The following is an 11,091-nucleotide window of genomic DNA, read 5'->3' as shown; positions in this document are numbered from 1 at the left end:
GGACTGAAGAGTCCCCCACCCCCACCCCCAGAGAATGGTAGGATTGGAAGAGAGGTGCGTGTGAGGGAGCAAGGAGCAGCGGGGAGAAGGCAGCCTGTCAGAAACGGGCTGTCCCTCCTCCCTAGTCACAGCTCACACTCACAGACGCCTTCCTCCTCCTCCCTCTCCCATTCACTCACTCACTTAGGGCCAATCCGTCTCTCTCTCTCTCTCTCTCTCTCTCTCTCTCCCTCCCTCCCTCCCTCTCACTCCCTCCCCTTCCCTCCCCTCCCCTCCCCCTCTCTCCTCTTTTCTCTCTCCCTCCCCCTCCCTTGCTGTCCCTCTTTCTCCCCTTTCCCTCTGTCTTCTCTTCCCCTCTCTCCTTTCTCCCTGTCTCTCCCTCCCATCCTCTCTCAATCTCTGTCTCCCCCCACCCTGTCTCTTCCTTCCTCCCTCCCTCCCTCTCCCTCCCTCCCTTTCTCCCTCCCTCCTTCCTTCTCTTTTACTCGGAGACAGTCAGAACTCTCCTCCCTGACAGCCACAAACCTACAGCACTGACTGCATTTCAGAGAGAGAACCTGCAAACAAAACTTCACAGAAAACTTTTTGCTCTTGTTCCAGAGAATTTGCTGAAGAGGAGAAGGAAAAAAAAGAGTCCAAAAAACCTGTGCGTGAGGGGTGGGGAGGAAAAGCAGGGCCTTTGAAGAAGGCAACCACACGACTTTTGCTGCCAGGATGCCCTTGCTTTGGCTGAGAGGATTTCTGTTGGCAAGTTGCTGGATTATAGTGAGGAGTTCCCCCACCCCAGGATCCGAGGGGCACGGCTCAGCCCCGGACTGCCCGTCCTGTGCGCTGGCCACCCTTCCGAAAGATGGACCTAACTCTCAGCCAGAAATGGTAGAGGCTGTCAAGAAGCACATCTTAAACATGCTGCACTTGAAGAAGAGACCCGATGTCACCCAGCCGGTGCCCAAGGCGGCGCTTCTCAACGCGATCAGAAAGCTTCATGTGGGTAAAGTGGGGGAGAACGGGTATGTGGAGATAGAGGACGACATTGGCAGGAGGGCCGAAATGAATGAACTCATGGAGCAGACCTCGGAGATCATCACCTTTGCCGAGTCAGGTGGGTGCTGGCGTTGGGAGTGGGGGCGGGGGCGGGGAAATGCATTTCGTTGACAGTCCTAGCAGGAACTTCTTTCCCTCCACCTCAAGACAGTCCGGGAAGGTTATTAGTTTTTAGGTGGTGGTGGCGCCGGAGAGGCAGAGAAGGGGGAAAGGACTTCTTTGCCAGGGAGCCCTGCCCCGCAATGGCTAGCTTACACTTGCTAAATAAACTCAGCGGTTACCCAGAGAGGAAGCTCTTGGGCCAGTCTGGAGCTGGAAAGCAGTCTGCTTGGGGCTGGCTCCCTGACTGCCCTGCCTAGGAAACCAGATTTGATCAGCCAGATGAAAGCAGGGCATTTGGGGGTTTGGGGGTGCAGAGACAGCATCTGGACTCCATCCAAAGTTTTCTGGGGTAGAAGCAAGAGTGCCTGGGGGGGGGGGGGGCGAGTGCAAAGGCACTGATGATGGTTCTGTCTGAAAACAAATTTCCTTTAAATGTCTCATCTGGGGCCACATCGGAGCCAGACTCTGGGCATAGTTATTAGTGACAATCATTTTCACCCTGGAAAGCCTGCCTCTATGAACAACCCACCCAAGACAGCAAAGAGCAACTCTTAGGGTACTGCATTAGTGATTGATTTTGGAGCACTGAAACTTTTGCTTTTAGAACAAAAACAAAATAAAAACAGAAGCAACGAATGACATCAACAAAAAGCCTGCAAACCTTACCCCCCAACCCAGTTTTAGTTTATTTTTTGTAAAGTGGCTAACAACTTTTTGCCAAGGAATGCAGTCTTGACAATGGACTCTCAGACCCTATGTTGAACCGCTCAGTCCTTAAGAGGGAAAACTTGAAAGGGTTCTAATCAGGACCACACTAACCTGTTGCTGTGGAGAAAAAAAAAATACCTGTCCAAAGCCCAGGCTCTAAACTGAGAACTCCTCTCCAGTCAGGAGGATACAGATCTTACTATCTTACTGTAAGTCTGTGGGAACTGGGCACACAAATGTTTTAATATCTCTTTACTTTCATGCTAAATGCCAGGCTAAGGAATAGGATCCCTTGCCAAAGCCATTTGAAAGGAATGCCATTGTTTTGTTTGGTAGAGCATATGGCTAGTGAAGTGTGTGCAGGGACTCCGAGCATTTTGTTTAAAAGTTTGCTGCAGCAGTATAAACAATTAAGGCAACACTCAAAATTTCCAATCCTGAAAACCTGTTGACTCAGATGTTCTGTTTTCAAGAAAGCTGTGCAAGACCTGGGCATCCTTGGGGGAAGGGGAGAGGAGGCAGCTGGCTTGGTGGCTTCCTGTGGGAGAAGCCTTGGTACCCCCACCAGCTCCCTAGACAGGTTAGCTCTGTCCATGTCCTACTTCCTTAACTGCTAGCTCCTTTTTGACACAGTTCCCCAAACCTTGGTCACTGTGACTTTATTTTCTGAACCACACTGAGGAAAAAGACAGGTTGGACTTATCAGGTTACTACTTAGTTTTGAATTTTTTTTTTTCATCTTTCATGGTTGAAAGGTGAGAAAGAAAATCTTTCCAACATTGGTTGTTGTATGAAGGGATCCCTGCTTTAGGAGATTGGTCCTGGTCCTGACTCAACGTGACTCATAGAAATTTTTGTGTCCAAGCTTCCCCTATGTTGGCCACAAATACAGTTTCTACTAACTTGGAATCAACTGTATCATGTGACTAGGCATATGTGTGACTTCCACCATGTTTAATGGCACAGTGGATGTTAGCACTCTGTCCTTGCCTCTGACTTACTAGGCTTGTACAGAAAAATCTACCACTCGACAGTTAGAGGTAGGGCAAAGAATTAGGTCATTTTTGTTCTTTTTACTTATGACCTTCTCAGTGCTAGTGGCTTTCTCAGTTAAGTGGAATCCTGCCTGTTTTACTTCTCTGTTGTTTAGTTTGAGAAAAAAATGAGCTACTATTTACATCAGTGATTCACTGGACTCACACATTGGCTGAGTGTAAAATTTGTAAGAAGAAACTCCTTTTAGTCCAGGAACATGGTGTTTTTGTTACAATCGCTTATTTTCTCATGTGAGAAGTAGCACACATTGACTTCAAGTTGATTTAATATAATTTCACAAATGCAGGTAAGATCACAGTGTAGACCCTACTCTCTGAGTAGGGTGGGACACAGGCATGTTGCCTATTCAGGAAACATATTTATTATCTGATTAGCCAGAGAAAATATATGAAAATGAACTGCAAAGATCTGTCTTGTCACTTTTGGAACAATTCTATTTTGCTATATATTAACTAACACATTTCAAGAATAGAAAAGAGAAATTGTTTTCTTTTCTTTATAACCATTTGTACAATATAGAATACAGTCAATGAATGTCACCTGTAAACATATTGTAGATGTGATTTTTGATAGCAAGATCCCTGGTATAAGAATGTTTCACTGTGGTCTCTTCACTCAAGATTATTTGCTAAAGCCAACAAAAACATGAAATTAAAGGAACTGTAAGGGCTATGGTACCTCGACCTTTTAACTGAATTTTTCCTGTGTTCAGGTAGGAAGTGTTTTGGTTTTGTGAAGTTGATTTGAACTGCATTCCCTAAGCAGCAGGTATTCAGTCTCAAGCTTTCTGAAATCTGTCCCAATAAATGAAATTAATTTTATTTTTATAGGTGTCACCCAATACAATAATGCTTCACAAAGTTAGCATATCCATTGCATGGCTGGCTTCATACAATTATTACTCCTCATTTTTCTCCAAGGAACAGCAGTATGGGAGAGTCAAGTCAATCCACTGACTATAAGTAAATTGTTGATGAAATTGGCTTTCTTGGCCAATGCACTGAGTTTTATCTTCTTTCCCTTCTTTATAGTAGGTGCTCAATGAATGTACAGTAACAGCCTATTGAATCTACATAAATTGTGGCATGGTCAGCTGCTGATTTTCACAATTAGCTTAATGGAGTTCTTGCTACATAGGATACAGAAACGATAGAAGTGATACCTGCAAAAATAGATACTGCCCAGGTGTTGTCTAAAGTAGCCTACCTCTCCCCTCCCTTCTGGACACCAGGTACAGAAGATTTGAAGTAGACATGAGTTCACCTGCAGTCTACTTCTCCACACCCCAAGAAAGTCATCTTCAAGTGAGGTAAACACCAATAGCTCCATTCCTAGCCTTCTGAACCCTTAAGGTTTCACTCTTATCTGAATTCGAAAAGAAAAAAAAAGACTGGCCACAAGAGGGCGCATCCCTAAACCCTCATCTCCATCAACTACTCTGAGAAAGGCAGGTTTGTGGCTACTTGAAGCCCAGGCCTGTAGCACCTTAATCTTGAAGACTATCAGTTACTTCTTCCCTACAACTCCACCTTCCTGCAGAATTAAGGTTTTATAGGCTGGGAGAGGCCCAGATACCTGTAATAACACATTGAGTCAGAAGCACAGCAATAGAAGTACTGGGGTCTACACGAGCATTCCATAGCTCCCTGGGCAGCAGAGGAGTGATGCACTTCAAAAACAAAGCAGGGCTTGGGATGTGAATCATCAGCTACAGTGATGTGAGTGCAGTCTTTCCCTAATACAGTTGCCTGGCTTTTACAAAAACATCTTCTGTCCCCCCCTAAGTCAGCTTTCTAGTTTGCCTGCCTTATCAAATGCTTTTCACAAGGGACAAATGACAAGTGACTTCCAACAGGGAGAAAAAAAAAAGAGACTATTTATTTAACGCCTGGTAGGAACATGGAGTTCAGCTGCTGAGGACGCATTTGTTTCCCAGCTGAGTGTGTGGAGAGAATCGTGGGGGAAGGATGTGCAAAGAGATGAGCACTGGGTTTTTGCCTGTGGAGTGGGTGGACTGGAGTGGGAATGGGGAGATGTCAGGGGAGAGATGCAGTATTCACACAGAGAAGGAGTACCTTCCCAGGCACTTTGCATGAAAAGACTTATTTGTCTTGGCCCTTCTTATACCAAACTTGAGCATGATCTCTTCAGTTCAGAATTCTTTATGCTTGATTGGTTCCTGGGTCCAAAATTAAAAGTGTAAAAGTTTTGAGGAACTCTAAAAAACGACTCTTTGGTTGAATCTTTAGATTTTTTTTTTGTATTTATATTATAAAGTAAGCTCTCCCCCAGCCCCCGCGTTTTTGAACATTTAACCCTTTACATCATTATTTAAGTGTAAGAGGCAATGGATGTTAAGTTACTCAGGCCTGGAGAGTTACAATAATTAAAAAATGGATCCCAAGGAAAGGTATTTAAACTAAAGGGTTAGACAGGAAAATTTATACAAGCAAGCTAATATGCCTTCAATGGCAAGATTCTCTACAATAGGTCAAAAGGAAAATAACCATTCAAATCTTACTTGCTGCCCTCTGCAGAAACCTCTGGAAGCCGTCCAGAGGCCGACTTAGTGCCTGAGAGAACGCACAGGCTGTAGTGCAGGCCCTTCAGTGCTACTGACTGTACTGTATCTAGGCACAGGGTAACATGATGAAGAATGGAAAATTTAAGTAACACATATTTTACAGCAGAGCTGTGCTCCCCTCATGGTGAGTTTAAATGTGCACTGTGAATACCAAGGCTTTCTACATTAACAGAGACGTCATTATTACCGGTTTGTAAAAGGGCAGCATATTTTACCCAGGATGTTGATGAGGAAAACCAGGCTAATTAAGCTGAAACTTTATGTGTATACTGATTATTTAATTGGAAATTATCATATGCCCCACAAATCTGAGACCAGGACTTGTGTGTATGTGGATTTGCATACCAATGTTAGGAAGGACGCTAGGCGCCTGTTCACTTAAGTCCTGTCATACCCTCATGATCAAGCTAGTGAGAACCCCTAAAAGCAAAAGAGAATTGCTACAAGCATCCTTCTTTTAGGCTTATGTAGACTTTCTGTCAAGGCCCCCCACCAGGCAGCATTTCAAAGGTATTCTCTATAAGGTACAAAATTCATCCCTACTGAATGTTCTGCCCATTTTCTTCTGCTTTGGTGTATGTCCACCAAGCTCACAGGGGCTTCGGTGATGAGGTATTATCACCCACATGGGTTTGCGTGGGACTTTCATACTGAGTTACTCAGACAGAGCAGGCTGTGTGATACAAGCCTTGCTCACAAGCCCCAGGACAAAAAATAGCACAGAGGAGGAAAAGAACGTTACCAGGGAGTAGTTAATGAAAGGTTCCGAGCAAGCAGCTCTAGCTGAGGAGCTGCGGCCTGGTGGAGGAGCCCAGGACACACCTGTACACACCAGTGCCATGCTTTACGCAGCATTGTGGGAAGGCGTTCATTTCAGGATTTTATAGCACCAGATATTTAAATCAGGCCTGCAACGGATGGGAACTTGATCCTACACATCTCATCCTTAGATAGATATCATTCTTCCTTTTCCCAGATCATTACATGTTCAGCTTGGGGCCTCCTGGAAACGCCACTGTAATAGAGCAATTTCTCTCAGGTAATAGAGAGAAAGGGAATAGAACATTTCCAAATCATAGTTTTGATCGTTATGTAACTAACTTGAGAGTGGTAATATATGTCTGAAACCAACAGGTCTGATAAACGGGCAAGCTCCTTCAGCTTCCACCCATTTCTCTCCCCCCACACCCTTCTGCAATGAAAGCTAAGGTAAAATAGAAAACTGCACTGCTTAATAAGCTAGAATACAATAGAACTTGTAAAATGTACCTGCGCATGAGGTAGATGGAGGAAGACTTGATTCTCTCCTCCCCTGTCCTCCTGGGCATACGGCAACAGCATTTTCATGAAATTGGATCTCAGTTTTATTTTTTTTTCCCTGATAAAATATCATGCAATACACAAATAGCAGTTCCAGAAATGGACACCAGGAGAAGGAGGGGACAGGCATGTCAATTAGTAGGGGAAAATCCAAATGTCAGAAATATGGGGGAGAGAGGAAGCAAAGCTAGAATGGCTACAAATACAGGGAGCAGAAGCTTTCGGCTGGATAATTAAACTGCTGCAGAAATCGGCGCGCTTGCCTCCCGTGACATACAGGCAATGGCTTGCAGTTAATTGTCAGCCAAGACCAGCCTGAAAGTCATTTTATGACGACTCTCTGAGCCTAATGTAGCAACACCTGACAGGCTGAGCCCCCTCTAATGAGCACTCTCTTTGTACGATCCTCTTGCAGGAACACTAAATCATTTGCTTCCAAGTACAGCCGCCTGTGAAGAAGGGGTGGGGCTACCTCGTGCATTAGAAACTTGTTCCCATGAAATTAGGGGCCATCCTGCAGGCTGCGTAACAGGAACACATAGCTTCAGTCTTGCCGGCCACAATAAAAAGCAATTCCTGTGCACTGTCACTTGTCCTAGCATGCCAATTAATCCTCTCTTGTCCCCTGCTGCAGCATCTGCAGTTGTCAACCCAGGACTGTTTATGGGAAGCCCAGTGTGAGCAGGTCAGCACCTCTTGCTTGCCTCCTTACCCTCACAGGAATGCGAAGTGTTGATGGGGACAGTTTGGAAGGAGGTTGCCTGAGACTTAGTGAACCTTGCCAGGCAGGAGGCAGGCAGGAGGCAGGCAGGAGGCAGGCAAGAGCTGTTTCCTAGAGAAGAAAAGTCTCCACTGGCTTCTCTTAATTCGGCTGCTACTTTGGTTTTCTCTGTCTGTGGACTGACACCTTGAGTAGCTCAGAATTTTAGAAAGGGTCCTGCCTAGAGGCAGGAAGGAAAAATGGTTTTTCTAAAGGTAATAGCAGATGTATCCCATACAGCGAAGGAAGCTGGCCTCCTGTACCTTACCCTTCATGATCTGCTGCAATTACCATCTTAGATTTTGCTTCCTAGAGCCTTTTACTTTCTCAAAAAAAAAACAACCAACCATCAATAAACTCGCTTAACCTTAGTAAAGGGTGAGATAGGATTTTACTTTGTTTCTCCTCCTCACTGGTAATTGCTTTTATAAATGTTATGGAATCAATATGTGAAAACAAAAATGTGAAGTCACTCAGAGGACTGCCTCTACTACCCCATCTTCTAGACAGATGCCAGGGGACTCTGAGAATTGATCAATATTGTAGTCATATTCTACAGAGTGTGCTAGATTGAGGCAAAAATCTGCAGTGTAAGCCGGGTGGTGGTAGTGGCGCACTCCTATAATCCCATCACTTGGGAGGCAGAGGCAGGAAGATTTCTGAGTTCGAGGCCAGCCTGGTCTACAGAGCGAGTTCCAGGACAGCCATGGCTACACAGAGAAACCCTGTCTCGAAAAAACAAAAAACAAACAACAACAACAACAAAAAAATCTGCAGTGTACCATGCACAGATAATCCTTCTTTCTGTGGCAGAGCATTTGAAACTGTACTGTGAAAAGAGAAGGAAATACCCAGGTTCTGGCTCTATAACTAGGTAGATCTGATTAGTTGCTGGGATATATTCTGTTTTAAAAGCACATAGAAAGTGAAGCAAGCTTTTGGTATGAATTTGGTGCATTTTAGATGAACAGAGGTAAAAATAAGGGATTCAGGGATAGGAGTTGCTTTCTTAATGTAAGGCAGTTCATTGTTAATATGCTCCCATTTGTTAATAATCAAATAAGTACCTACCTCTGCTGCATGGTGCAGCATGACAGCGAATGCGACATATAAGGCATAAGCCCTCAGGTGTCCTAAACTAAATTGGTGTGAGGGTGGTAGCAGGTGATGAGGAGAAGGGAGGAAGAGGAAAGTAGGGTCCAATTGGATAATTATTTGGGATCATCCAAGTGGTCCAATTGGATAGCATTGTCGTGGCTGCTCTGGGTGGCCCAGGAACAGCCAGTGTCACTGCTACAAGTGAGTTGAGTGTATACAGTTCACAGGGCAAACATAGCTAGGCCACAGGGACGTGGACCTATGTGAGGCGTGTAAGTACAAAGTCATGGGAAGTTTGAATGATGAAAAAAAAGGTTGTAACAGAGGGGACAGCACAATCAGACTCACTTTTAGGGAAGATTTCCTCAACTGCTTGATGGAAGGAAGGCATGATCTGAGTAGGGCCTGGCTTAAAGTTTCGAAGGCCATTTGATGAAAAGCCAGCTGCTGTCATGGGGGACAGGTTGACAGAGGAGTTAGGTCAGATGGTGACAGGAAGAAGACATGTGTCAGAGAGTGTGGCTCCTACAGACCTACACATAGATACAGGGGCAAGGTTTTGGGCTTTTGGTGTCAAAATAAGCCCCGCCTTGCTCATGCTTCCAGGGTTTTCTTTTATGGGGTTCAGTTAGATCTTTTCAAACCTGAGACCCCTGCTCAAATGTTGTCTCACCATTCTCATTCCATGGATTAAACTAAAATGAAGGAGTGAATGAAATAGGTGCAGAAGCCCAGGCTTCCTTCATCACAGAGCACGGTCGACAAACTTGCCTCTGTTACTCATGTCTCCCATTGCTACCAATCCTGTCAGTGAAGCAAGGTCACAGGCAATGTATAAAGAAATAAACCTAACTGTGGTCTAATAAAATGGCATTAACAGGCACTAAAGCTTACATGTCAGGTTAAGTTGTACGTGTAAATATATTATTTTTTTTTCAATCATTTCCATACTATAAAACCTTTCTCAACTCAGTGGCCACATTGGAAGCAGATTTATCTCATTGGTGGGCAGACTGAGAATTGTGTATGATGGCTGATAAGATTCTTGTTCCCCAGTGTTAGTGATAGATATACAAGTTACAGTTAACATTCTCTCTCTCTCTCTCTCTCTCGTTTTTTCCCTCTCTTGTGTTTTATCTTTAGGCACAGCCAGGAAGACACTGCACTTTGAGATTTCCAAGGAAGGCAGTGACCTGTCAGTAGTGGAGCGAGCAGAAGTCTGGCTCTTTCTGAAAGTCCCCAAGGCCAACAGAACCAGGACCAAAGTCACCATCCGTCTGTTTCAGCAGCAGAAGCACCCACAGGGCAGCTTGGACATGGGGGATGAGGCCGAGGAAATGGGCTTAAAGGGGGAGAGGAGTGAACTGTTGCTATCTGAGAAAGTAGTTGATGCTCGGAAGAGTACCTGGCACATCTTTCCAGTGTCTAGCAGCATCCAGCGCCTGCTGGACCAGGGAAAGAGTTCCCTGGATGTGCGGATTGCTTGTGAACAGTGCCAGGAGAGTGGTGCCAGTCTCGTGCTCCTAGGCAAGAAGAAGAAGAAAGAGGTGGATGGAGATGGGAAGAGGAAAGATGGAAGTGACGGAGGGCTGGAAGAGGAAAAGGAGCAGTCACACAGACCTTTCCTCATGCTGCAGGCTAGGCAATCTGAAGACCATCCTCATCGTAGGCGTAGGCGGGGCTTGGAGTGTGATGGCAAGGTCAACATTTGCTGTAAGAAACAGTTCTTTGTCAGCTTCAAGGACATTGGCTGGAATGACTGGATCATTGCTCCCTCTGGCTATCATGCCAACTATTGTGAGGGTGAGTGCCCAAGCCATATAGCAGGCACTTCTGGGTCCTCGCTCTCCTTCCATTCAACAGTCATTAACCACTACCGCATGAGGGGTCACAGCCCCTTTGCCAACCTTAAGTCATGCTGTGTGCCCACCAAGCTGAGACCCATGTCCATGCTGTATTATGATGATGGTCAAAACATCATCAAAAAGGACATTCAGAACATGATTGTGGAGGAGTGTGGCTGCTCCTAGAGTTGCCAGGTCCCAGAGGAAATGGATCTAGAGAGTCCAGAGAAGACAGTGGCAAAATGAAGAAAAAATATAAGATTTCTGAACTAAACAAAACAACCAGAAAAATAGAAATAATAATAATAATAAAAACCCACAAAAAAAAACTAAACTGAAAACAAGACCTGAATGAAACAGATGAAGGAAAATGTGGAAAAATATACTAAGGCAGGGCTCAAAGATGAAACAGTAAAGGAGACAGGGATTAGGGGGAGAAGAGAGAATGGTGTACCTTCATTTCTTCCAAAACCAAACTGATTGCATCAGTTTTATCCAAACTGGGTATTGTCCTCTCTCCTGCCTCTTGCGGTTCCCTTGCGAGCCTGGAAGTCTACTTGTCTATTCTGCAGTAA

At 45.0% G+C, this 11,091-nt stretch overlaps 1 protein-coding gene across 1 annotated transcript; it reads left to right on the top strand.

Annotated features, from left to right (window-relative positions):
* The first annotated feature begins 383 nt into the window (after positions 1 to 383).
* On the top strand, positions 384 to 10,850 carry Inhba (inhibin subunit beta A). The gene is made up of 2 exons (XM_052157282.1): positions 384 to 1,102; positions 9,816 to 10,850. Exons 1-2 carry the CDS (start codon positions 715 to 717, stop codon positions 10,700 to 10,702), a joined length of 1,275 nt encoding a protein of 424 aa, XP_052013242.1. The 5' UTR covers positions 384 to 714; the 3' UTR covers positions 10,703 to 10,850.
* Positions 10,851 to 11,091: the final 241 nt, after the last annotated feature.

This window comes from Apodemus sylvaticus, chromosome 14 (assembly GCF_947179515.1).
Source record: "Apodemus sylvaticus chromosome 14, mApoSyl1.1, whole genome shotgun sequence".
NCBI classification, from domain to species: domain Eukaryota; kingdom Metazoa; phylum Chordata; class Mammalia; order Rodentia; family Muridae; genus Apodemus; species Apodemus sylvaticus.
This window is presented reverse-complemented; position numbering and strand designations above follow the sequence as displayed.

What these genes read in the sequence shown, in the direction of transcription:
- Inhba (XM_052157282.1), top strand. Translation starts at nt 715, where the DNA reads ATGCCCTTGCTTTGGCTGAGAGGATTTCTGTTGGCAAGTTGCTGGATT. An exon ending in CATCACCTTTGCCGAGTCAG is followed by an intron (nt 1,103 to 9,815) that starts GTGGGTGCTGGC and finishes TTTTATCTTTAG; the next exon opens with GCACAGCCAGGAAGACACTG.